The 27506-nt window shown below is 43.6% G+C and overlaps 2 protein-coding genes and 1 long non-coding RNA gene across 6 annotated transcripts in view; 2 read left to right on the forward strand and 1 right to left on the reverse strand.

Moving 5' to 3' along the window:
- Nucleotides 1-455: 455 nt before the first annotated feature.
- On the reverse strand, nucleotides 456-16093 carry ifrd1 (interferon-related developmental regulator 1). 3 transcript variants are annotated; one of them, XM_020452062.2, is made up of 11 exons: nucleotides 15875-16093; nucleotides 14094-14198; nucleotides 13769-13850; nucleotides 13393-13517; nucleotides 6218-6375; nucleotides 5088-5138; nucleotides 4685-4863; nucleotides 4353-4461; nucleotides 2305-2439; nucleotides 1833-2057; nucleotides 456-1378 (listed from the first exon to the last, which is right to left on the reverse strand). In XM_020452062.2, the coding sequence occupies exons 1-11, from the start codon at nucleotides 15903-15905 to the stop codon at nucleotides 1292-1294; spliced, it is 1287 nt and encodes a 428-aa protein (XP_020307651.1). In that variant the 5' UTR covers nucleotides 15906-16093; the 3' UTR covers nucleotides 456-1291. The 3 variants fall into 3 exon arrangements, with proteins under 3 accessions (XP_020307651.1, XP_020307650.1, XP_020307652.1); XM_020452061.2 differs by having other exon boundaries at nucleotides 14094-14222; XM_020452063.2 differs by lacking the exon at nucleotides 15875-16093 and adding an exon at nucleotides 14340-14622.
- A 3103-nt stretch (nucleotides 16094-19196) lies between these two features.
- On the forward strand, nucleotides 19197-24108 carry LOC109864367 (uncharacterized). 2 transcript variants are annotated; one of them, XR_004204349.1, is made up of 6 exons: nucleotides 19197-19396; nucleotides 20467-20583; nucleotides 20781-20840; nucleotides 22473-22578; nucleotides 22867-22980; nucleotides 23122-24108. It is a non-coding gene; the product is annotated as an uncharacterized LOC109864367 (long non-coding RNA). The 2 variants fall into 2 exon arrangements; XR_002251436.2 differs by having other exon boundaries at nucleotides 19199-19396; nucleotides 20520-20583.
- An 885-nt stretch (nucleotides 24109-24993) lies between these two features.
- LOC109864338 (ras association domain-containing protein 3) overlaps nucleotides 24994-27506 on the forward strand; it is a 65097-nt gene continuing 62584 nt past the window's right edge. Inside the window, exon 1 of the mRNA XM_020452065.2 lies at nucleotides 24994-25598. Within this exon, the coding sequence (XP_020307654.1) occupies nucleotides 25100-25598 (499 nt within the window). The 5' untranslated portion in view covers nucleotides 24994-25099. The remainder of the gene's footprint in view (nucleotides 25599-27506) is intronic.

A 27506-nucleotide genomic window follows, 5' to 3' on the forward strand; every position in this document is an offset into this window, starting at 1 on the left:
TTACAAGTCATACTTGTGGGAAGAACATCAAGTACTGTAGTGCCGCAACATCATCTTCCCCAGTCTGTTCCTCACTCAGTTTACAGAAGGATTAAAGCGCATATCTCTGGAGGACCCATTTTACAGCCATATGTACAAACGGCAACATTCTCTGAAAAACGTGTTCAGCTGTGGCGTTGTGTCAACGTGACCATTTCATAGGCAACTGTAAAGCAGTTCCTCAAATGTGAAATCGGCTTCCAGGAAAAGCTGAGAGAATAGAGTCAATTAGCCAGAAGTCCATTTGGTTGTCTGCTAATTGGGCTCTGCTCTTCTACTCATTTTGTGTGTCAGAGAAACCCATTACATAAGACGATACACCTCAGCTTAACATGAGTCTTATCCTGCTTTAGGACTAAATCATAACAATGATTGACTGGGTGATATGTACTGAAGAGCAAGAAACACACATTGAGACTAGTATAGTTAGTATTTATTTGAGTTTCTCACATCCAATAGACAAACTACACTGAGTGTACAAAACATTAACACCCCCGTCTTTACAGGACAAACTGAGCAGGTGAAAGCTATGAGCCCTTATTGATGTCACTTGTTAAAGCCTCTTCCACCAGTGTAGATGAAAGGGACGAGATGGGTTAAAGAGTGATTTTTAAGCCTTGAGATGTGGATTGTGTCATGTGCAATTCAGAAGATGAACCGGCAAGAGATTTAAATGCCCTTGAACAGGGTATTGCAGTACGTGCCAGGCACACCGGTTTGTGTCAAGAACTGCAACACCACAGGGTATACACACACCGTTTCCCCATGTGTATCAGGAATGCTCCACCACTCAAAGGACATCCAGCCAACAGTGGTAAACATTGGAGTCGACATGAGCCAGCATCCATGTGGTAGACTTGTAGTCCATGCCCCAGCGAATTGAGGCTGTTCTGAGGGCGACTAAATACTAGGTATAATCTGTGTATAACAAAACACCAGACAATAAACTAGGGTCCAAGGGGAAGTCCATAGGAAACATTAACCAATTAGTGCATTTTCAAATATTATAACTCAATGTTAATGGAACACAAACATTAAAACAGAGCAACAAAGTCTACACCTCACAACACTTTATTCCCTACATAGACACTGGCAAGCCTATGGGGAATAGAGAATCACTTGCGACAGACATGATTATTCATATTTACAAATACCAAACACTTAACTGGATAAATTAAGGATAGTAACAGTGATATTCAAGAAGGTTCAATTGATGGTGAATAAAAGAGCAGGTTGGACCCATTAAATCACATCAAAACTCCCCAACGTCAACCCTCTTGTCTCTGAACTTGTTCCTGGCCTTTGTCCGAGCCTTGAATGCAGCCGCATTGTAGAGGTGCTGGAAAAGAAAACCGCAATGTTAACACAATAAGAGACAGGTTCTTTTTTGCGTTGGTATATCCATTTGAAATGCGCAAAGAATTAACCCAATGAGTCCATCCGCGACATGATTTGCACTTCTAGCCCCTTTTAAAGCAGTGTACGTTTCAGCTACTGACTGCCGTGTTGTACCATTGGATAAATCCATTTCTTCTGCATCCGTTGGTCTGCGTGATTAACGGAGGGGTGGGGTGAGCTAGAGCGGTGTTTGTGAGACATGGGCAGATCCCGAAGGGGCTGGGTCTGAGGCTAAATATAAAGGGCTGGACATTAAAGTCGGATGACACCAGCCAAAATCGTCTCGAGACTGATCGGGTTAATTGAAAGAAAATGCACTTGTGACCTTTTCAAAAAGTTAGTCGAGTTCAATTAGTCAAAGAAACAAAAGTACGCAGTCTAGTAAGGATACTTGCCCTTTCGAAGCGGGAGATTTTCATGGACTTCAGTGTGGCCGCGTCAACCAGCATGGGGGGTCCCAGTTGAAACACGTCACGAATAAACTCATTGGCCTGTAGGTGGTAGTTCATGCCAGAGCCCACAAACTCCCTGAAGGCGTCGTAAGTCCTCTTCCTCACCCAGCTGTCGATGGTCATACGCTCGGTGCTGAAGCGGATTGTCTCAGTCTGAAAGTCTCTCTCCTAACACACACACACACACACACACACACACCAGCTGAGGCAAGGCTACACTGTTCTGGATTCTCACAAGACAACAAAATGGGTAAACGTTATTGATAACAAGGGTAGATTAGGTTGGCAATGGCAACCAGCTGCCAACAGAGGCACACAGAATTCCCACCATGAATCAGCAATGAGTCATCACATGAAATTCAAATTCTATTCCCCAGACAGTGCTCACCTACTATTGTATAATCTGCCCGCTCACCTCCACAGCCTTGAGCACGTCCCTGAACACAGACCTCTGCTTCCTCTTGTCAGTCTTGGCACGGTGTTTGTTGCAGTCGGTGGCCAGAGAGTTGAGCTTGTCACACAGGGGCTCCCAGTCGTCATACTCAAACTCCTGAGAACGTCACAACAGAGCATGGTCAGTCATCACTCAAGTGTTTACAGATTAACATGCTATGCTGGCACTGCATTTCAGTAAAATGCCATTTTAATTCAGTACAGGATGGGGATGTGCACAGCCAGACGAATATCCAAAACTGGCATTAGTATTCAAAAAAATGTAGTATTCATTTGAGCAAAAACTACTTATAGGTAGGTATATTTTAACTGAAAAAGGCTTTCTCTACATTAAAATAACCATGTGACATTGTTACATACAAGGATACCATGACAAATTATACAACACATTTAAACAGTTTATGAAGTGCCCCATTAAAAAATAAAAACTGTAGCCTTCACGTGTAGCTTGTTGGCCAATCAAAGCGGCTCCATGTTTAGCATATGTAGAGAGTTCACTAATGCTAGATGGAATAAAGTTAGAATTATAAAAGTGACCAAAATGAGGAGTAGGCTACAACGAGCAATTAACCCAGCTAGCTATTCAAGGCTACTCCAGCCAAAACAGGCTGAGGGAAGGCTATATGGGGATAAATAACAGCCAAGACAAGCTCTCTGCCGCCGTCTGCTCGCGCCTATCTAACCGGCACTGCCGCAGCACTTCAGGACAGAAAGTACACACCATTTTATATACAGACAACCAGTCAATAGTTTGGACACCTACTCAAGGGCTTTTCTTTATTTGTACAATTTTTTACATTTTCGAATAGTGAAGACAAGCTATGGCATGACATTTGGAATCATGTAGTAACCAAAAAAACAAAAAAAACACAAGTGTTAAAATCTAAATATATTTTCAAAGTAACCACCCTGACTTGAACCAGCTTCATGGAAGTAGTCACCTGGAATGCATTTCAATTAACAGGTGTGCCTTGTTCAAAGTTCATTTGTGTAATTTCTTTCCTAAATGCATTTGAGCCGATCAGTTGTGTTGTGACATGGTAGGGGTGGTATACAGAAGATGGTCTTTTACCAAATAGGGCTAAGTCCATATTATGGCAAGAACAGCTCAAATAAGCAAATAGAAACGACAGACATGGTCAATACTGCAGAAAATTTGAAGAAGTTTGAAAGTTTCTTCAAGTGCACTCGCATAAAATCAGAACGCACTATGAAACTGGCTCTCATGAGTCCCGCCACAGGAAAGAAAAGACCCAGAGTTACCTCTGCTGCAGAGGATAAGTTCATTAGTTACCAGCCTCAGATTGCAGCCCAAATAAATGCATCAGAGTTCAAATAACAGACACAGCAACTGTTCAGAGTAGACTGCATGAATGAGGCCTTCATGGTCAAATTTCTGCAAAGAAATCACTACTAAAGGACACCAATAAGAGGAGACTTGCTTGGGCCAAGAAATGAGCAATGGACATTCGACAGGTGGAAATCGATCCTTTGTTCTGATGAGTCCAAATTTCAGATTTTTGGTTCCACTTGCCGTGCCTTTGAGACAGAGTAGGTTAACGGATGATCGACACTTGTGTGGTTCCCAAGAGAAGAATGGTGGTGGTGTGATGGTGCTATTCTGGTGACACGGTTTGATTTATTTTTAATTAAATTCTATCACATTCTGCAGCGATACGCCAATCCATCTGCTTTGCACATAGCAGGACAATCATTTGTTTTTTTTCAACAGGACAATGACCTAACACACCTCAAGGCTGTAGAAAAAGCCTCAAATGCTGAAGGTGGGTCCAAACTGTTGACTGGTACTGTACATTTAGAATGTCCGAATATCCAACAAATTCACGATACTGGTCGAATAGTGAAATCCCCCCCCCCCCCCCATTTCCTAGTACAACAGGATTGAAAATCCAATGAGATTTGTTTGAACTTCCTAAATGAAATCTGATTGAATCTCCTGAATTTAAAAGGAACTGAGCCACACAGACCAAAGAACAGGTGAGCACTTACAGGGTCCATGTCCCTAGCCAGCTCAAACAGCAGAGCGATGGTCTCTCCCGCTGCTATCCTCATGTTGACGTCATCATTCTCCAACAACCGGGGAAGTTTGGGCAGGTGCCTGAAAGACAAACATTTCAGTCAAACACAAGTAGACTTTCTATTTAAGGCTTCCCATCGCCATGATATTGCCTTCATCCACACTGGCAAGACAACTGGACAGGTAAGGACGTCAGGAACACATTCACTATATTGTTTTGATCAGAAGCATCCAAAGACATAGGCTGAAATGGACTGAAAGTCGTGTCCCAGAGGGACTTAAGAGGTTCGAGTTAAGTACATACTTGTGTGTGACTGCTTTGACCTGGCTGCCTGTGCAGATTGTGAGCAGCAGGGCCCAGGAGAGGAGGGCGTTGGTGTGGAGCAGTGTGGTCTGGGGGTTGAGAGAGGGGCGACTCCCATCCTCCTTCACATAGGAACGCATGAACAAACTCTCAAAGCTCTCCATGGTAGCATACACATCCTGGATACCCAGAGAGAAAGAGGTTCATCATTTAGGTTTAACCAGGGTGTGAGATTGGACTATGCAGTCATTTTGAGAGAGGTCTTGGTTTCTGTACCTTGTTTAAAATGCTGAACAGAATAAATGTTAGACAGAATGTCTCTTGTGCTGCTGAAGAATTTGGCAAAGTAGTTCCACATACAATCAAGCATAGTCACATTGGAATGTCAAACATAGCCACATACCAGGATGTCATCTTCCGCCACCAGAGTGCACAGGCCCAAACTTGTTGCACACTATAAAGGAAACAAAAGGCCACTTATAAACTCACCAAATAAAGAAACGTCCCTTTTTCAGGACCCTGTCTTTGAAAGAACTTGTAAAAATCCAAATAACTTCAGATCTTCATTGTAAAGGGTTTAAACACCGTTTCCCATGCTTGTTCAATGAACCATAATCAATTAATGAACATGCACCTGTGGAACAGTCATTAAGACTAACAGCTTACAGACTGTGGGCAATTAAGGTCACAGTTATGAAAACTTAGGACACTAAAAAGAGGCCTTTCTACTGACTCTGAAAACACCAAAAGAAAGACGCCCAGGGTCCCTGCTTATCTGCATGAACGAGCCCTAGGCATGCTGCAAGGAGGCATGAGGACTGCAGCTGTGGCCAGGGCAATAAATTAAAGTCCATACTGTGAGACAAGATGGACAGCTGATTGTCCTTGCAGTGGCTGACCACATGTAACACCTGCACAGGATCGATACATCCAAACATCACACCCGCAGGACAGGTACAGGATGGCAACAACAACTTCCTGAGTTACACCAGGAACGCACAATCCCTCCATCAGTACTCAGACTGTCCGCAATAGGCTGGACTGAGGGCCTGTTGTAAAGCAGGTCCTCACCAGACATCACTGGCAACAATGTCGCCTATGGGCACAAACCCACCATCGCTGGACAGGACAGGACTGGCAAAAAGTGCTCTCCATTGACGAGTCGCAGTTTTGTCTCACCAGGTGTGATGGTCGGATTCATCTCATAGCAAGAACTGGCAAATCTGGTGCAGTCCATGAGGAGATGCACTGCAGTACTTAATGCAGCCAGTGGCCACACCAGATACTGACTTAATTTTGACCCCCCCCCCCCCCCCCCCTCTTGTTCAGGGACACATTCAATTTCTGTTAGTCACATGTCTGTGGAACTTGTTCAGTTTGTCTCAGTTGTTAAATCTTATGTTGATACAAATATTTACACATGTTAAGTTTGCTGAAAATAAAACAGTTGACAGTGAGAGGACGTTTCTTTTTTTTTTGCTGAGTTTAGCAAACCAAACCTATTTTAACGACGGGGTCCAGGCAGATACTCACAGCTTGTCTGGCTTGGATGTTGGCTGCTCCATCCAACAGAATGTTCTTGAAGATGGGTTTGAGGGTCTTGAACACCTCTTCGCTCTCAACGCCTGAGCCCAGCTGAATACACAGCAGACAGGCCAGGGAGGCTGCTGCACACTGCTCCGGTCCTTTACCTGAGAGAGGGATTTCATTTATTAGGATCCCCATTAGCAACAGCTAGTCTTACTGGGGTCTGACGAAGCACACATTAGACAAGACTTTACATGCATTTAAAAAACAGCATGCACATTATCAGTTAGACATACATGTCAGTACATACACAACAAGTAGGTCACATGGGGGAGAGGCATTGTATTTGTTTTTTGAAACCAGGTTTGCGGTTCACTTGCACTATATAAGATGGAAGATTGTACCATGCACTCATGGCTCTGTATAATACTGTACATTTCCTTGAATTTATTCTGTACCTGGGAACTGTGAAAAGACCCTTGGGGTGACCCTTGTGTGCTTTTAAGTTGCCTCTGCAAATTGGGAATTTCAAACACATGAATGTTATAAAAACAAGTGACGCAGTCAGTCTTTCCTCAACTCGTAGCCAAGAGAGACTGGCATGCGGTGTCCCTAAACCGGGACAGTTGTTGCTCAATATGCGACTAGAATGACATTGTAAACAGCCAACTTTCCTGGTCATCGACATGTCTTATGAGCAGAAAGCTTGAATAATTGTTAATCGAACTGCTGTGTCCAATTTACAGTAGCTATTACAGCAAAAAAAACACCATGCTATTGTTTGAGGATAATGCGCAACAACTAAACACTCATCACAGCAACTGGTTTGATACATTCACCTCTGAATGGCAGCTCTTGCTCTGGTTTGTCATCCTGGAAAATGTAGCATAGTTTTGTTTGATAAAATCTATTTTGGGTTCTACTGTTTGACCCCACTGCCACCTCACCCACCCAGCCATCTAGATGAGAATGTTGGTGTCTTTTCTGTAGGGAAGCTAATGAGCCATCATGTATGACATTCTTGGGAGTATCCAAACTCACCATATTATTTTTGTATGTTAACTATAGTTATGTATGAACGAGCGGAGCGGCAGGGTAGCCTAGTGGTTAGAGCGTTGGGCTAGTAACCGAAAGGTTGCAAGTTCATATCCCGAGTTGACACGGTACAAATCTGTCGTTCTGCCCCTGAACAGTCAGTTAACCCACTGTTCCTAGGCAGTCATTGAAAATAAGAATTTGTTCTTAACTGACTTGCCTAGTTAAATAAAGGTAAAATAAAATGTACATGTATAACTTGACAATTTCAGCACATTTGGGCAAACTCCTGGCAGACCGGATACAAAATAGTGTAGTGATGTAATTCTTTATGGCGTAGCAGTAAATTTTTCCTAAAGTATTTATATTTACTTCGGAACCCCTCAACTGAAGCTAGCCAGCTAACCACCAGCTATGCTAGCGGTCTTCAGCTAACCGGTCATCAGCTAACCTTTAGCTCGGAAAGCTCTCGCCAGTTCGAACAACACGACTCTAACCAGAGCATAGCGGACCTATTTATTTTTCATCCCCGGATTCCCACCGCAAACGGAACATTTTTCAGCTGGATCTTCACAACTAGCTATCTAGCTAAACCGCAACCCCAGATGATTACTCCTGGCTAGCGTTTCCACCCACTTAGCTTGAAGCTAGCCCGGCCAGCGCACCTGTGCTACCACCGTAGCATACTCCTGGGCTACAATACCCGGGCCCACGACCGGTCTATCGATGTCACCGCATGAAGAGGAATAAACAGACTCACCCCATCGCGACGTCCCCCAAAGGCTAACTCTCTAGCCCTCGCCATCTCCCTGCTTGCTAATTCGGCCTGCTAACTGCTAGCTTGTCTAGCTCCGGTCCGCTAACTGCTACCTTGTTTAGCCCGGGCCTACGAACTGTTAGCTTGTTAGCACAGGCCTGCTAACCGTCTGAATCGCCGCGTCCCAAACACTCACTGGACCCATATTTACTTTCTCTCTTGATTTTTAATTTGTTTATACCTTCCGGAAACCTGCCTCACCCAATGTGATACGGAATCGCTATTATTTTTAATTTTTAGAACACACTCAAGAACCTCCAGAAGCTAACCAGCTAACTAGCTACAAGCTATCTAGTCATTGTTAGTTTTTCTTTAACCTGGATAACACTCGCCAGTCCAGCTTCCCTGCCCCATCCACCGCTGCCCCCTGGACACTGATCTCTTGGCTACATAGCTGATGCACGCTGGACTGTCCATTTAACACGGTACTCCATTCTGCTTGTTTGTTTTATCTGTTGGCCCCGTTGCCTAGTCAACGCCATTTTACCTGCTGTTGTTGTGCTAGCTGACTAGCTGTTGTCTCACCTACTGTTTTAGCTAGCTTTCCCAATTCAATACCTGTGATTACTGTATGCCTCGCTGTATGTCTCTCTCAAATGTCAATATTCCTTGTATACTGTTGTTCAGGTTAGTTATCATTGTTTTAGTTCAATGGAGCCCCTAGTTCCACCCTTCACACCCCTGATAACTCCTGTCCCACCTCCCACACATGCGGTGACCTCACCCATTACAACCAGCATGTCCAGAGATACAACCTCTCATCATCACCCAGTGCCTGGGCTTACCTCCGCTGTACCCGCACCCCACCATACCCGTTTGCGCATTATGCCCTGAATATATTCTACCATGCACAGAAACCTGCTCCTCTTATTATCTGTCCCCAACGCTCTAGGCGACCAGTTTTGATAGCCTTTAGCCGCACCCTCATACTACTCCTTCTCTGTTCCACGGGTGATGTGGAGGTAAACCCAGGCCATGCATGTCCCCAGGCACCCTCATTTGTTGACTTCTGTGATCGAAAAAGCCTTGGTTTCATGCATGTCAACATCAGAAGCCTCCTCCCTAAGTTTGTTTTACTCACTGCTTTAGCACACTCTGCTAACCCTGATGTCCTTGCTGTGTCTGAATCCTGGCTCAGGAAGGCCACCAAAAATTCAGAGATTTCCATACCCAACTATAACATCTTCCGTCAAGATAGAACTGCCAAAGGGGGAGGAGTTGCAGTCTACTGCAGAGATAGCCTGCAAAGTAATGTCATACTTTCCAAGGCCATACCCAAACAGTTCGAACTACTAATTTTGAAAATTACTCTCTCCAGAAATAAGTCTCTCACTGTTGCCGCCTGCTACCGACCCCCCTCAGCTCCCAGCTGTGCCCTGGACTGCTACCGACCCCCCCCCCCCCCCCCCCCCCCATCTAGCTTCAGAGTTTGTTCTGTTAGGTGACCTAAACTGGGATATGCTTAACACCCCAGCAGTCCTACAATCTAAGCTAGATGCCCTCAATCTCACACAAATCATCAAGGAACCCACCAGGTACAACCCTAACTCTGTAAACAAGGGCACCCTCAGACGTCATCCTGACCAACTGGCCCTCCAAATACACCTCCGCTGTCTTCAACCAGGATCTCAGCAATCACTGCCTCATTGCCTGTATCCGCTACGGAGCCGCAGTCAAACGACCACCCCTCATCACTGTCAAACGCTCCCTAAAACACTTCTGTGAGCAGGCCTTTTTAATCGACCTGGCCCGGGTATCCTGGAAGGACATTGACCTCATCCCGTCAGTTGAGGATGCCTGGTCATTCTTTAAAAGTAACTTCCTCACCATTTTAGATAAGCATGCTCCGTTCAAAAAATGCAGAACTAAGAACAGATACAGCCCTTGGTTCTCTCCAGACCTGACTGCCCTCGACCAGCACAAAAACATCCTGTGGCGGACTGCAATAGCATCGAACAGTCCCCGTGATATGCAACTGTTCAGGGAAGTCCGGGAACCAATACACGCAGTCAGTCAGGAAAGCTAAGGCCAGCTTCTTCAGGCAGAAGTTTGCATCCTGTAGCTCCAACTCCAAAAAGTTCTGGGACACTGAAGTCCATGGAGAACAAGAGCACCTCCTCCCAGCTGCCCACTGCACTGAGGCTAGGTAACACGGTCACCACCGATAAATCCATGATTATCGAAAACTTCAATAAGCATTTCTCAACGGCTGGCCATAACCTTCCGCCTGGCTATTCCAACCTCGGCCAACAGCTCCGCCCCCCCGCAGCTCCCCGCCCAAGCCTCTCCAGGTTCTCCTTTACCCAAATCCAGATAGCAGATGTTCTGAAAGAGCTGCAAAACCTGGACCCGTACAAATCAGCTGGGCTTGACAATCTGGACCCTCTATTTCTGAAACTATCCGCCGCCATTGTCGCAACCCCTATTACTAGCCTGTTCAACCTCTTTCATATCGTCTGAGATCCCCAAGGAATGGAAAGCTGCCGCAGTCATCCCCCTCTTCAAAGGGGGAGACACCCTGGACCCAAACTGTTACAGACCTATATCCATCCTGCCCTGCCTATCTAAGGTCTTCGAAAGCCAAGTCAACAAACAGGTCACTGACCATCTCGAACCCCACCGTACCTTCTCCGCTGTGCAATCTGGTTTCCGAGCCGGTCACGGGTGCACCTCAGCCACACTCAAGGTACTAAACGATATCATAACCGCCATCGATGAAAGACAGTACTGTGCAGCCGTCTTCATCAACCTTGCCAAGGCTTTCGACTCTGTCAATCACCATATTCTTATCGGCAGACTCAGTAGCCTCGGTTTTTCGGATGACTGCCTTGCCCGGTTCACCAATTACTTTGCAGACAGAGTTCAGTGTGTCAAATCGGAGGGCATGCTGTCCGGTCCTCTGGTAGTTTCTATGGGGGTGCCACAGGGTTCAATTCTCGGGCCGACTCTTTTCTCTGTATATATCAATGATGTTGCTCTTGCTGCGGGCGATTCCCTGATCCACCTCTACGCAGACGACACCATTCTATATACTTTCGGCCCGTCATTGGACACTGTGCTATCCAACCTCCAAACGAGCTTCAATGCCATACAACACTCCTTCCGTGGCCTCCAACTGCTCTTAAACGCTAGTAAAACCAAATGCATGCTTTTCAACCGATCGCTGCCTGCACCCACATGCCCGACCAGCATCACCACCCTGGATGGTTCCGACCTTGCATATGTGGACATCTATAAGTACCTAGGTGTCTGGCTAGACTGCAAACTCTCCTTCCAGACTCATATCAAACATCTCCAATCGAAAATCAAATCAAGAATCGGCTTTCTATTCCGCAACAAAGCCTCCTTCACTCAAGCCGCCAAGCTTACCCTAGTAAAACTGACTATCCTACCGATCCTCGACTTCGGCGATGTCATCTACAAAATGGTTTCCAACACTCTACTCAGCAAACTGGATGCAGTCTATCACAGTGCCATCCGTTTTGTCACTAAAGCACCTTATACCACCCACCACTGCGACTTGTATGCTCTAGTCGGCTGGCCCTCGCTACATATTCGTCGCCAGACCCACTGGCTCCAGGTCTACAAGTCCATGCTAGGTAAAGCTCCGCCTTATCCCAGTTCACTGGTCACGATGGCAACACCCATCCGTAGCACGCGCTCCAGCAGGTGTATCTCACTGATCATCCCTAAAGCCAACACCTCATTTGGCCGCCTTTCGTTCCAGTACTCTGCTGCCTGTGACTGGAACGAATTGCAAAAATCGCTGAAGTTGGAGACTTTTATCTCCCTCACCAACTCCAAACATCTGCTATCTGAGCAGTTAACCGATCGCTGCAGCTGTACATAGTCTATTGGTATATAGCCCACCCATTTTCACCTACCTCATCCCCATACTGTTTGTATTTATTTACTTTTCTGCTCTTTTGCACACCAATATCTCTACCTGTACATGACCATCTGATCATTTATCACTCGTGTTAATCTGCAAAATTGTAATCATTCGCCTACCCCCTCATGCTTTTTGCACACATTGTATATAGACTACCCCTTTTTTTTTCTTCTCTACTGTGTTATTGACTTGTTAATTGTTTACTCCATGTGTAACTATGTTGTCTGTTCACACTGCTATGCTTTATCTTGGCCAGGTCGCAGTTGCAAATGAGAACTTGTTCTCAACCAGCCTACCTGGTTAAATAAAAGGTTAAAAAAAAAACTGGATCAGTCTGAAATTGCACACTGCTGCCATCTCGTGGACATCTAAAATACACCTAGAATCCTACATCACCGTCTGGCCTCTTGCATGTCAAAGATGCGCGTTTTTATTTTACCAGATCTAATTTGTTACATTCTCCTACATTAATTTCACATTTCCACAAACTTCTAAATGTTTCCTTTCAAAAGGTATCAAGAACATGCATATAATTCAATCAGGTCATGAGCCGAGGGAGTTTGATTTGGGTGTTATTTTAGGCAGAAATTAAAATTTAAAAAAGGTTCCAACCCTTGAGCTTAACTAGGTCTTTTGTTGCAACACTTGACCATATGACTGGACAATCAAGAAAACTTTTAATGGCCACGTATTCCAAAACAGACTGCAAAACATTAAGGTTTTCAGTGATTTCATTAGCTGTGGTTGATGCGTATATGGTTTAGTCAGCACACATGGACACATGCTTTGTTTAATGCCAGGGTCATTGGTAAAAATAGAAAAGAGTAGCGGGCCTAGAGAGCTGCCCTGCGGTACACCACACTTTACATGTTTGACAGAGAAGCTTCCATTAAAAGAAAACCCTAGAGTTCAATTAGATAAATCTGGATCCACAATATGGTAGAGGATGAAAAGCCATAACAAAATTAAACAGGTTATGGTCAATAATATCAAAGGCTGCACTGAAATCTAACAGTACAGCTCCCACAAACTTCTTAATATTTTCAACAAATAAGTAAATTGTGTCAGTGCAGTACATATTGAGTTCCCTTCTCTATAAGTATTAATTTGTTCACAGAAGTAGCATTGGATAGATTTTTTTTAAATTGCTCAGCACTGGCAGCCAGCCGATTGGTCTACTTTACCACTCTTGGGTAGCGGAATGACTAGCTTCCATCCAGACCTGAGGACAAAGACTTTACTCTAGGCCCAGATTAAAGATATGACAGATAGGAGTACCTATAGAGTCAGCTACCATCATCAGTAACTTTGAGGGGTTATAGTAACTACTGGACCAGAACTAAAGATTCAAACACTCAATACAACAATACAATGTGGGTCTGTATTGGTATTCGGGGAATATGACGCATGAATTGGTGAAAGCCTGTAGTAGCTAACCTTTCTTGAGACACCGCTCAATGCTGTCAGTGATGGTCATCCTCCTGTCTGAAATGAACTCGTACAGGATCCTAGTTGCCATGGCAGCCTTCAGCCCATCCAGGGCTCCCTGTCTGGTCTTGGCACTGTCAACAAGGAGGGAGAACAGTAAAGATTTAGGCCTAGTGTCTGTAGTAGCTTATGTAACACCTACACAATTCAATTATCAGCAGCAATCTGTGAATGGAAAGGATGATGTCTTGTTGCATTGTGTTCATTATATAGCATCTCAGGTTTCGTCAACCCAGTCCTAGGCCTCTGGTTCCATCTCGTCTGAAAGTGAGACAGCTAACAGAAATAGCAGGTAGATCAGTTTCCCACAGTGGTTTAGACTTGCCTCTTATCAACAGTGCTGTCAATGAAAACCTTCAGCTTGTACTGTAAATCCTCCTGGGCTGTCTCCTCACCAGCCTCCACTCCTACACATATGAAGATGAATACAACACACCCTGAGAAATACAGAGTTGTACTAGGCTATTCCCTTTGTAGATTGTATTCTTTGAACCATTTAAGATAAAAGCATAACATAAAAGGGCTGTAAGACATTTATAACTTACTTGACAGGTCAAAAGTTTGTCCTTTTTAAAATATTTTTTAACTTGCCCTTTGTTGTTACTTTATGACTGGGACACAGGCAAGCATATGTACATACAATCACATACCTTCCTCTGCCACACTCATGGCATCACTGAAGCTGCTGCAGCGGCTGAGGGTCTCGATGGAGGCATCCTCATCGCTGAAAGGCTGCACAGCTCCGTGCTGCCCCCCTGAAACGATTACATGTCCCACGCCAGACCCACCAACAAATCATACATTAGGTCATGGTAGGTACAATGTGTGCATTTTACTCCAGGGGCTTAACTAGCACACTTCCAAGCAATCACAACACAGAACTTTATATGCAATACCTTGACAGAACAAAAGCCAGATCGCTACCCTTATGGGATATGCACTTGATATTCTCTCCCCTCAAAGTCAAGGGCTCCCCAGTCTTCTGCTGAATGTGCAAACAGCACAGCTCCTTGGGTGGGTAGCTGGCCAGGCAGTGACAATCTAAACCCAGCTGGTGCAGTTTATTACGATAAGACTGTTCCCATCTGAGAGGGAGGGCCACACTGTCTGCTCTGCAGTGTGTAAACGTGACCATGTTCACGTGGCAATCCATTGCTTCCTTTTCAGACCATAGCACTGAACAAACTATTCTGAAAAAGAGGCAGACACCACCCAAATAGCTAGTCGACTAACACGATCCTGCTTTATAGCATAGCTGGCCCTATAAAACGTGTGCCAGCAATGTAGCTAGCTTGCTGTAATGTGAATAACTAGTTACCGAGCTAGCTAGTCCAGCGAGTGTTATATAACCATGACGCGATTAGATTCATCTGTCACGGTCAAGCATGTGATACACTGGGTGAAAGTTGATAGCATTCATTTCGGAACCGGGCCTCCCGGGCGTGAGCCAGGTGCCCCGTTCAAAGTCCAGGGCGAAGTTCAGTAGTAAACGTTAAGCACGTGCAGCAATGAGTAGGATTCGGTGTCCCACATTCAAAACGGATTGCTTTTGATAACGTAGTATCTGACTTCCCAGTGAAAAAATACGTTTACATTGAACTAGTTATGGAAAAGCATGTTGTACGTTTCCGGACGATGCACCATGCTGCCTTGTTCAAAGCATGAGATGGGCGGTGCCCACCCCCATCATCATCATCGTCGTTTTTGCCCGCTGACGTCACGGCAGGCTCGTTCGTTTAAGAAAAAAACGTATTTTCAATGACGGCCAGGAACAGTGGGTTAAGAACGGCCTTGTTCTGGGTCAGAACGAAATGTTTACCTTGTCAGCTCGGGGATTCGAGTGTGCAACCTTTCGGTTACTAGACCAACGCTCACTATGCTAACGTTACCTGCCGCTCAGCATAATCGAATCATCCCATTATTTGACCTGATCGACTGTCGATCTCACTCAAATGTTGTGGCGTCCTTCCAACTAAACTTCGTGTCCTCAAAACAACCCATCCTTTTACAGGAAGGGAGCCAAATAGAACTCGCTAAAAACTAACACATATGAGCAACACTGGCCAACGGACGTTAGTTGCTAGGTAACAAATTCGTTTCAAAAGTCAGTCTAAAAACAAACAAAAAAAATCTGTAATCGCGGTTTCGGGGGTCATTTCTATAATCACAATACTCATACAATATCGGCAAACAATATGATGTTGAAGTTAATTAAAATTATTTTAAGAGAAAGCGAGTTCTTTGTCTGGAAGCTCTGATTTCAACGACAAAACATGGGCAGCGATGCCACACTTTTGTAGTTCTGTTAGACATTACCGGTCGTTGAGCTCAACAAGCTGTAAGAATGTACAGAACTACAACTCCTACAACACACAAAACTCAAACCACGAGAGTAGGCCAAAACAACCCGGTCTATAGCGACTTTACTTACCCCTGGAACTCCTCTTCTTGGACCTTGGCATTTTCGTGCAGATACGTCTGAAAATGAGCAAAAATCAGCCGATACACGACCAGTTTTTATTAAACTGTCTCATAAATTGACAATCTTCCCGTGGCACGGTAGAGAAAAAGGAATTAAAAGCGATCCTGGAGAAAGACTGTTGGCGAAGACGATACATTTTCCCTCAAAAAAAAACTAGGGTTGCGTTAATGTGGTGAGGATCTAAGTATTTATACGACCGACGTCACATGATCAAATATGGGTTTACCCCTGCACCACCGACCAATCATGTTGTATAAGTGTATGACGCGATGTGATTGGCATCTCTTCGCTGTCTGGGGTTTATGTTTTCTGTGGTCATGTTCTTTGATAGCCACATGAGGGTGCTGCTACCCTGTTCACAAAATCTCTGCCGTATCGGTCGTTGCTCTAGATTTATTTGGAAATCCAACTGATGTCACCCAGTAAAAGTTGAAAATTGTTTAAGGTTAGGTAAGGGTTATGGTTAAGTTTAGGGCAGGGTAGGGATGTCCCAAGGATGCTGGATAGCACTAACCCGGATGAAAAAAGCACTATCCCTGGCGTAAAATCCTCAGTGGTGAGGTCTTCTGACTGGGTGGACAATGATGTACATAAAGCAGTGGAGGTTGCTGAGGGGAGGATGGCTCACAATAACATCTGGAACGAAGCCAATGGAAAGGTATTTGATACCATTCCACTTATTAACACTCCAGGCAATTCCACGAGCCCATCCTCCAGTGGCCACGCGGGAGTCCAGCAGGCTCTTCATCATCACATCAATTTCTGTAGTCAGGTCCTTTGTGCTGGTCTCTGGAGACGCCATGGGTCCAATGCGGACGGCTGTGACCTCGGAGCTCAAACCTGGAGGTCCAGCACCCTTCTTCTTCCCGTTCACGACAGTCCCCAAGAAGCCCAAACACCATCTTGTTGATGTTATCGGCAGGGCTCTCTAGGGGGCAGGGCAGAGGAAGCCCAGACCAGCCTCTCTCTCCTCAATGGCCTTATCAGCCTTCTGTAGCATTGAGTCAAGGTTGATGCTATAGCTATCCATGTCTAATGGATTTATGAAAGACAATCGGCGATGGCGGACTTTTATACATTTTGGAGCGTGCGTCATAATGGAACCTCAAATGACATCATATTACTTTTTGACCACATTGTCTGCTGCTTGCGTGTTTAATATTATACAATTATTTTTTTTGCAATCTGGCGTGCGGGATGATTAAACAAAATATTTGCTATCAAAGAATCAGTGCTGAAACACTATAGCGGGTCACTGCCAAGCATAATGAAATAAAATCATCCGAATTTCAGAATGTGGGGGTCCCCCCTGTCCCCTGTGAAAGTTGTGCCCCTGTGCTAAACTGTGCAGAAACCATATGAAAAGGGTTGGTGACCATAAAATACCTATATTCATATTCTATCGACCGTTAGGCCTATGTAAAACAGTTTGATTGCACTTACCAGCCAGTTGTCTTCTTCTCCGTGGATCTGACTGTATCACTGGTTGAAGATAAGTAGTACTTCAATCGCCCACAACCCACACTACATACACTAGAGCATGGGCCCCACTTTGGTTTTAGAAGTGTGAGTGTGGGGGGGGGGGGGATAACCTGACTGAACTAGATCTAAAGTAATTCAACAATAGATATTGTGTTGCACCTTTAACCAAATGCCTATCAAATGAGCAACTCTTGAAAAACTACAAAGACTTTTTATTGGCTTTATTAAGATATCCTCTATATTACATTTTTGCCAGAACGACCAGCCAGCCAGAGTCGCCTGCATGCCCGACCCCCACCAGTCTAGTCAATGACTAAACTCTCTCCCAAGACAATTTCCTTCCCAGTCTACACCTTAAATTGCTTCAATTCCAAGGGAAGGTTTGGAAACAAAACTAAAAACCCACATACACCTCAAATATACATTAATACACAGAAACAGCAAATCCTCCATGTATTTAAACTCATCGGACTAATAGTACTGTAGAGCTCTTTTTACTTGCACACAATATAGCTGGGTCGCCCTGTACCTAGGGGTCCACCACCCTGCAGCGCCCCAACCAAACACACCCCACTCAACTTTAGGATCTTAGTGAAACATTTAATATTGGTGTTGGGTGTGTTAGGCCAAGGCCAGAGTGACAAGCCACAGGACGGCAGACCATCAGGGCCAGGACTGAGTACCTCAGCAGTTAAATAGGAATCTCCCCTGACGTAGGCATGTTTTCAATACAGACTCCTTTAGTTGTAAGCCGTCATTGTAAATAAGAATCTGTTCTTAACTGACTTGCCTAGTTAAATAAAGGTTAAATAAAGAAATAAAGTTGTACTGTATTCCATATAAGGCATCCAGACCTTGTAAAAGTTGCCCAGTATACCCTTAATCTGGTAATAAATCAAATCTAGTGATACATAACTTGACATTGTGGGAGAATAACCAACATTTCCAAGCAAACACAAACAGGGAGAAGGGGGAATCAAATCAAATTGTATCGGTCACACACCTGATTAGCATATGTTATTGCAGGTGTAGTGAAATGCTTGTGCTTCTAGCAAATCTAAGTAGGAATGAATTAAGACTATATGCATATGGACGAGTGATGTCAGAGCGGAACGGACTAAGGTACAGTAGAATAGTATAGAAAACAGTATATAGATATGAGATGAGTAATGCAAGATATGTAAACATTATTAAGTGACTAAGATACGGTAGAATAGTATAGAATACAGTATATACATATGAGATGAGTAATGTCAGATATGTAAACATTATTAAAGTGACTAGTGTTCCATTCCTTAAAGTGGCCAGTGATTCCTAGTTCATTTGTCTCTGCCTGCAAGTCATCCTCCCAAAAGGTAGGCTATATCCTATAGGCCGGGGATTTCCTTAGGGAATAGAATATAATATTATCGTTGCCCATTTTGAAGGTGGCTAACTGAATTGCTCTATCCAGTCTCAGAGAGACTTTTATCAGTCATAGACTGTACCTGCAATATAGTCACAACCTTTACCCACTACACCAAGCAGGTTGCTATGGCCTGTACAGAAAGGGAACAGACTGGCGAGCAGTTCTATTATGTATTATATTTGAAAGGGGATACATTTGATAGACTTTACGAATATTCCAACCCCATCATATTGTACAATTGTGTCCTAATATCTGAATAACTATCAATTTAGAAGATTAGATTAAATAGAAGTATCATTGCTTTGTTTTTCTAAATAAGCTGACTAACTGTTATCACTGGGTTGATGTGTCACTATTTGGAGTTTCTCACAGGTCGTTAAAAAAACTCTGTCATTCCAACAGACCAATTTGGTTTCAATTTCGACCACATTAAAACACTGCTCTGATGTTTACGGAAGACACTGGGAGTCAGTCCGACATACAGCAGGCAGAATGAGAGTTTTAAGAATCAGAAGAACACTCGCTCGTTCACCGCAAATATATAACTTAAAACTTCGCCAACTGGCGCAGGCGTAGTACACGTAAGTAGGCCTAGCTTTTTATTTGATAAATAAGTAAGTGCCGATTTAATAACTTAAACTTTGTTAAAACTTTGTCATCGTGAAAGTTTTACTGTCCAGTTTCCCAGTACGCTCCTGGTAGTGGACATTGATAATATTTCAGAGATATGGTTGTTTTTGTGAGAAATCTTCCTAACGGGAATTTCGCATTAATATGAAAAACGTATACTAAAATATGAAAATACTACATGTAATGTTTCAAAGTCGATATATATCTTAGCTCGATATTGTTTTAAATCCTCCGGATTTGAGAAGAAATATCATGTGTTCAACAGTGAGCCTGTCAATTTGCCTTAATTCTCGCACAGCATCCATCGTAATTGACGCGGTGCTTATTTGCCTGATTTTTTACCTCTTTTTTTCTTATGGCCTCCATTGTATTATCCACTCCAATAATTTTTGAGCGGATTATGTTAGAGACATGAGGTTTGGGCCAATGGTTTTCCTAGAGGAGTATCTGCACAATTAACAATTCATTTTAGCCGTTGATCAAAATATGCGTTTTTGATTAGACACCCTACAATTTATGACATTCGGGACAAAACATTTTGTATCTAAATAATAATAATTTTACTTTGTTGCATATCCCAAGTGCTTTGCTCAAGGCCACCTTGGCGATTCAAACTAGCAACCTTTCAGTTACTGGCCCAAAGCCCTAAACGCTATGCTACCTGCCACCTTTGATGTAATTTGTCAAACTGAGAAAACAGTCACAGGACAAAAGGACATGCCTTTGCATGTTGTCTTCCCATTTTTTGGCATCAAAATTATGCCCTTTCCCACTACATGAGTGTTGCTGCTCTCTAGAAGCTGGTTTTAATGTTTTTGCAATGAAAATGCTCATTTTCCATTCCCAATGTCCTGTTAGGGCTGACTGTGCATTGCACTCTTCCAGGAAAGTATATGTTCATAAACTGTTTTTAAATTGCATAGGAGAACTTACACATCAATATTGTCACATTTGTGTAATGGAGGACGCTGCAGCTATACACTCACTTCCTGCTGTGGTTTGTTTGTTTAATTTTGTTTAGGGAGATGGCAAACAGCAATGCCAAGCTGTGTGTGTCTGTTTTGGGTTCATTAGGGAGATGAGCTGGAGGAAGAGGGAGCTTTTAATCCTGGGGACCTGGACACTGACGGAGAGGAAGGTATAAGGCCGACTCAGCCGCCATACCTGGGTTGTATTCATTAGGCACCAAATGGAAGAAAAGGGACTGAAAATGGGAGGGACTACCTGAACTTATCTAATAAGGATCACTCGTTTTTATTTTTTACGAATATGACCCTGAACTCCTCTTTGGGTTTTTAAAAATGTATTTACCCCTCTTCTATCTCTGCCTTTCAGATGCTATATAGACTGGTGGTGCTGATGCTGAGAAGTGTGGGAGACAAACTCAATGAGGAGGTGAAGTATGGCAGGAAATATCAGTTTCTGTAGGTAGAGCCAGTGTGATTATGTAGTTCTGTCTCTGCCCACTTGGTGTCACTCTACACACAGATAATAGTTATCTATCTGCAAGACTGGAGTTGTGTTTAAAACTATCTTATTTTACCAGGCAAGTCAGTTAAGAACAAATTATTATTTTCAATGACGGCCTCGGAACAGTGGGTTAATTGCCTTGTTCAGGGGCAGAATGACAGATTGTCAGCTCGGGGATTCAATCTTGCAACCTTTCAGTTACTAGGCCAACGCTCTTACCACTAGGCTATACTAACCGCACCAACTGTGCTATTTGTGGCGTCAATTGAGAAAATAGTATGCTTATTGGTCATAGTATGGATATAGTTCCCGGATGTTGTACTAAATTGGCCAAAATAGGAAGTATACACATCGAGGACACTGTTTACGTACTTTAAGGCCCATAATGCAATTGTTCCGGAAATGGGCGTGGCTCGGTGTTTTCAGATTTGAAGAACATGGCGCAAAATATGCTGCCGAAGTACACATAATTATGACAAATTTTAAGAAAATGTTGAGCAATGTAATACAGTAATTACTTTTCAAATAAGTTACCTTACACGTTATGTTGGCTGACAATTTGTTAGCTACGCTGTCCTTACGAACCATATCATTACAGCATGTACCGGTATGCTAGTTGGCTACTTATACATCAAACTTGCCAGTATATTAACTATAGGCTATCTAACTACCCGTGTCATAGGTGTATTGACTTGATTATTCCCGTCATTCTTTGTTCAGCTAAATGTTATAGTCGTTTTGCGTTCTCAATGGATATTCGGGTGCTTTTGTAAATTCGCTCTGGCTATCTACTCCGATTTCGGAGTAATTTCAGTAATGTTATACCTCAGAGCAGAGTGCAGAATAATGAATTTACGAACGCTCAACACCGGTTGAATATGGCCGGTGTCAGTAAACCTCGGCAAAAAAAGCGTTATTAAATTGTTGCCAGCAGCACATTTAGTCACCAACGCTCTGGATAACATGACAACTGCCTAACCAGCTGTGCTAGGGTGAGTAAAATGGTCAGTGGTCTCATTTGTTTCTGGAAGTAGCTAGCCAACGTTAGCTTGGGTGCTTGACTGCCGTTGTAAGGTCAGAACGCTCAAATAAATCAACCCTACTCCTTGGCCCTAGCATCCAGTGTGCACACCGAGAGCGAAACGCTCTGAATTTACGAGCCTACGCTGGCACTCCAGATTGAATTTAAGAACCCATCCGAAGTTGTAAAATGTCTAACTAGTCATTTTTATGCTAACAAGCTAGCAAGAGGTTGCATAGCAACAGCATCAACTTCCCGTAAACAGGCGAATAGCTAATGTGCTCAACTGAAAGGATACTGTTAATTTACAGTATACTAAAACGAACTATAGTATATACTCATATATAGCATGTAGTATTTACGCATTAAGTATGTAGTATACAGTATGTTAGTATGTGTATTTGAACACAGCTTGGGTTTTAGTGATGGCATGTTTATAGTGGTTGTTGCCCTGTCCATTTTTCATCACACAGTCATTCACCCAGAAAATACTTGTTGGGATGGGGTGTAAACTTTACTGTCCTTTATCCTGTCAGGTCCTGAAGGACGCCTCACTGTCCTCAGCTGTTTGTCTTCTATGAGAGGACCATCTCTACCAGCACTCATGATTCACCCAAAGCCCAAATCGTCATGACTTGATAGGTAATCATGACAGTTACATCAATGTTTTCAGCCCATTTTTAAACACTAATGGGCAGTTTCCCAGACATATATTTAAACCTAGTCCTGGACTAAAAAGCATGCTCAAGAATCCCAATTGAAAGTGTTTTTTACTCCAGGAATACGCTTAATCTGAGTCTTGGAAACTCCCTGTAAGTGCTTTACATTGTATGCGGCTAAATCACTGATTGGAGTACCACAAGCATGTATACCCATTGGCGCAAAGCAGCCATTTTGTGTCAAAAGTCTCAGCCCTCTCTGCTCCACCAGGTGACCAGTCGCCTGTAAGCAGTGGACAGCCTCCCTATGAGCCGGGTGCTGGGCTTCGGAGCCAAATACCTGCAGGATCACTTCTCTTCCTGGGCCAGACAGCAGGGTGGATATGTACGTACAAACAGATGTATATTGCCTATAGTACTGGAGTTCCACCTTGATCCTATCAATGATCTACAGCTGACAAAGATATCAATGCTATTTTGTGAGATGTCGAGCAACGATCAATAGTTTTAATTTCTCTCTCAACAGGAGGAAGCTTTTGTGAATGATGATGATGAGGAGGAAGTCGACTGTGCCAGATGGATTTCCCCCCCATTCTATACCCCCATTGTCTTATTCCCGATTATCCACTCTTTTCCCAAATATGCACTTGTGCATTTTCTGTCATGGATCAGAATTTGATTGGTGTAATTATTGGCTAACAGGAGTTTCCACCATTGTTAAATCTATGACGGGAAAGGGTGGATAATTGGGATCTAGCTCTCTAACCCTAGCCCTAACCCCTAGAGAAGTTTCAACTCAGGGTAATGTATTGCTATTATTGCATGCCCAATTAAACATAGCTTTTTCACAAAGAAACATGTACATAGAAATATAGATGACTGTCTTCCAGAGCCATAGGATATGAGGGAAACTGTTCATCTCAAGCCCCATTCCATCTTATGAATTATAAATGTATATGATATAAGAATGTATATGAAAGTACAGTATTCAGGTGTTTTTGTTAAAATATTTTAATTGGGACTATAGGAATGTAAAAAAAAAAAGAGATCTGTTGAATGAAACATTTACTTGTATTTTACATTCTATTTAGTTATTTACTTTTTATATTGTAAGAATAATGATGATGAGACTGCGTACCATTGATCAGTTTCACCTGTCCTTGTGCTTGTCTCCTCCCCCCTCCAGGTGTCGCCCATCTTCCCTATTATCACCTGTGTATTTATACCTGTGTTCTCTGTCTTGTTTGTTGCCAGTTTGTCTTGTTTGTTCAAGCTTACCAGCGGTTTTCCTGTCAACGCCTATTGTTTCCAAGCCTTGCTTTACTAGTCCTCCTGGTTTTGACCGATGCCTGACCCTGCACCTTTGCTCCACCTCTGGATTACTGAACCCTGCCTGACCCTGAGTCTGCCTGCCGTCCTGTACCGTCGCCTAACCCTTGATTTTTGACCCCTTCCTGCCTTGACCTGTCTTTGCATTCCCCTGTTTCCTACAATAAACAGGGTTACTTTGACAGTCTGCATCTGGGTCTTACCTTGATTCTTGAAAAGGCTATACTGTCCGATCCAAATACTGTTTACATAAAGCAACATTACCAAAGATGTCAACATTGCAGACTTCCAGGACATGTCCTCAGTTGATCCAGAAATGGAACCACTATATGGTTAAATCATGACTGGACCAAAGACTTGGGCAGCTACTGTAGCCTACGTATACTGTATGGAAGTGCTTCTATTCTGAGTGGTATATGGTCAAACAGTAATTCTGTGTGCTGAGTCTATGCATTGGAATATCTACCTTGTTTAATAAGAACAATTAAACAAATTCCATGTTATGATTATAGTGTTCAATGTTAACACTGATTTAGACAGCTTTGTGACTGTTTGATTTGTTATACATTTTTTAAATACAAATAGATCTACTGGGTTCCTGAGTGGCGCAGAGGTCTAAGGCACTGCATCTCAGTGCTAGAGGAGTCACTACAGACCCTGGTTTCGAATCCAGGCTGTTTCACAACTGGCTGTGATTGGGAGTCCGCACAATTGGCCCAGCGTCAATCCGGGTTTGGCCGGTGTAGGGAGTCATTGTAAATAAGAATTTGTCCTAGTTGTCCTGACTTGCCTAGTTAAATAATAAAAAATACTGAAAAGACTCCTAACATTGTGTGAAATTATTTATGACCAGCATGGTAATTATACTGAAATGCAATCTCAAGATCATCATGCACAGCATACCTGTACAGGTATGTCACTCATGGAGGGAGGGGGGATTTCTTGGGGTCTGTACTGAAATGAACCCAACCCCATGTCCTGCACCTGCTCAACCTGCTTACAAGACAACAGGAAGACACACAAACAGGCCAGAGAGGACGTAGTGTCATCTAATCACATAATGTGGATTTCAACATGCAGGTAAACACCTTGTTCTGTATCTCACCTGTCAAACGCCCAATACTCCGCATTGCTGTCGCTTGTGTGCTCGAGAGAGTGCGTGGTAATGTAACACGATGCACCAAAGTAGGAAGTACTCACCGATGGCTCTGGATTTCGTTAATAAATCAGCACTGACACAGAGGACGAAGACGGTGGACTATAGTCGAGGGGAATTGTTCAACCCGCCCAGGGTGCACCATTCGAAAGTCAATGGAGTCAGAGCCGTCCGGAGGCATATCTCTCCTCCAAGTCGCAGTCTGGAGGGCATCGAGGCAGTCTGGAGCGAGAGAAGAGCAGGCTCGTTACCAAACCTTGTAGAGAGAAGACCGGAGCTGGAGAAGAAACCGGGCCCGGTGAAGGTGATGAACCCCGTCGAGAACGGCTGCCCTGGCCGCGGCAGTAGGAAAAGGGGGTTCAAGCCCCCGGATGTGAGGACCATATTCTCCCCCAGTGAGAGAAACCCCCGGGCGAGGGAGGAGAGGGGGGAGGGACACACGTTCTACCTAGGTCTTTCAGGCGCATGGTGCGATGTATGCTGCGAGTACATCCTCCGCTTCTCCCTGATGTGTTCAGGTGAGTTCTACTACTGTGTGATGTTTCAGGTGAGATAGTTAGACCGTCTCAACTCCAATATCATCTACTACAGCAGACAACATACTGGTTAATAGATAGCCTCATGACATACAGCTTATCAATATAATGACTTAACTGGAGAAACTGCCTTATGAATCTAGACTTTCTCACAGGCTCTATACAATCGGTATATAAACACATACAGTGCTTTCAGAAAGTATGCATACCTCTTGGTTTATTCCCCCCAAAATTGTGTTAAGCCAGAATTCTAAATGTATTTTTTTTATCACCCATCTACCCACAATACCCCATAATGACAAAGTAGAAACTTGTTTAGACATTTTTGCAAATGTATTCCAAATGAAATACAGATGTATCTCAAATACATAACTATTCACCCCCTTGAGTCAATACTTTGTAAAAGCAACTTTGGCAGCGATTAAAGCTGTGAGTGTTTTCTGGTTTCAGTCTTAAGAGCTTTCCACACATGGATTGTGCAACATTTGCCCATTATTCTTAAAGAAAAATATTCAAGCTTTGTCAAATTGATTGTTGATCATTGCTAGACAACCATGGGAAAAGTCAAAGGGTGGGAATAGTTTATGTAGGCTGTACATGTTCAGAAAGGCATGGCTACATACAGACTACTCCTAAACAGGGCCAGGCTCTACACACACACACACACACACACACTCACACTCACCATGCTGATAAACTGGTTTGAAGGGAAAACGCAACCATTCCTGTACGTTCATACAGATGCTTTCCTCTCGGCTCAGCTCTCTCTGCATTCTTCCACTGATAGTCACTCACTCACTCCCTCAAGCTAACGTCATAGGAACCTGTTTACTGTCGATTGATACAATATATTCTTGTTGTTACTCCTATCATTGCTGCATTACTCCCCACTGGGCAACAACTGGTTGGATCAACGTTGTTTCCACGTCATTTCAACCACTAAAATCAATGTGATGACGTTGAATCAATGTGGGAAACAGATTGGATTTGCAAGAAGTCACCAACTTAAGGGCATTTCGTTTAACCTAAATCCGAGGACATGGTGACATTTTGTTGTTGATTTCACGCTGAATTCACATTAGTTGACAACTCAACCAAATGGAAAGCAAAACTAGACCTTGAACTGACGTCTGTGCCCAGTGGACCATTGCACGGGTAAAAGCATTGCTTGCAGGTTGATCGTTTTAAAGCACCTCTCCACATTGTCATGTCATTCTGCAGTGGTCTGATGCAGTTGCTTACAGGCCTCTGCTGTTGGCCTATGTTACATTAAGTTGTGGACTTGTGCAATATGATGGTCAAATGTCCAGTTGTGTCTTAACTGGACACCGAGTGGGTAAATGCATATGCTGTCAAATATTTCCTCCTCTACACATCTGGCATAGAATGGGTAATAACCCAATCATGATTAGAACCTTACCTTGGCCAGTAGATCCCTAACCTGGCCATTGGAACCCTTACTTGGCCATTAGAACTCTAACCCTCACAGGTTCTGCGTTGCTGTCCCCTGCCCTATGTAGCAGTTCTAGAAGTCTTTTATCCTTGGCTAACTAGCTGAATTCCTTCTGTTGACCCAAATGTGACATCGGGCTGTAAGGACAAAGGTGACTTTCACAGCTGTCTACTGTGTCCACCTCAGCCCCACAGTGAGACTGGACTCAGGTTGCAGCAGGTTATCCGGTGTGGGAGGGAAAAATAACCAGCAGTGTGTTCTGACCACTTAGTGAATGTTTAATGGTGCTGTGAAGTTTTCTGCTCTCGCACTTAGTTGACTCCCTCCCTGTGGGGTTCTGTGTTGGGGGGGAGGAGCTATTCAATTATCACATAAGATCAAATGCAATTTTATTGGTCATGTTACACATATTTAGCAGATGTTATTGCGGGTGTAGC

The sequence above is a fragment of the Oncorhynchus kisutch genome, linkage group LG19 (genome assembly GCF_002021735.2).
Source record: "Oncorhynchus kisutch isolate 150728-3 linkage group LG19, Okis_V2, whole genome shotgun sequence".
NCBI classification, from domain to species: domain Eukaryota; kingdom Metazoa; phylum Chordata; class Actinopteri; order Salmoniformes; family Salmonidae; genus Oncorhynchus; species Oncorhynchus kisutch.

Bases quoted from the DNA above. Each gene is read 5' to 3' on its own strand.
- ifrd1 (XM_020452061.2), bottom strand. From the start codon at position 15,905: ATGCCAAGGTCCAAGAAGAGGAGTTCCAGGG. The intron at 13,851-14,093 runs GTATGTGATTGT...TCATATGTGTAG, and splicing joins CATGAGTGTGGCAGAGGAAG to GAGTGGAGGCTGGTGAGGAG. The intron at 13,518-13,768 runs GCAAGTCTAAAC...CCTTGTTGACAG, and splicing joins GACAGCACTGTTGATAAGAG to TGCCAAGACCAGACAGGGAG.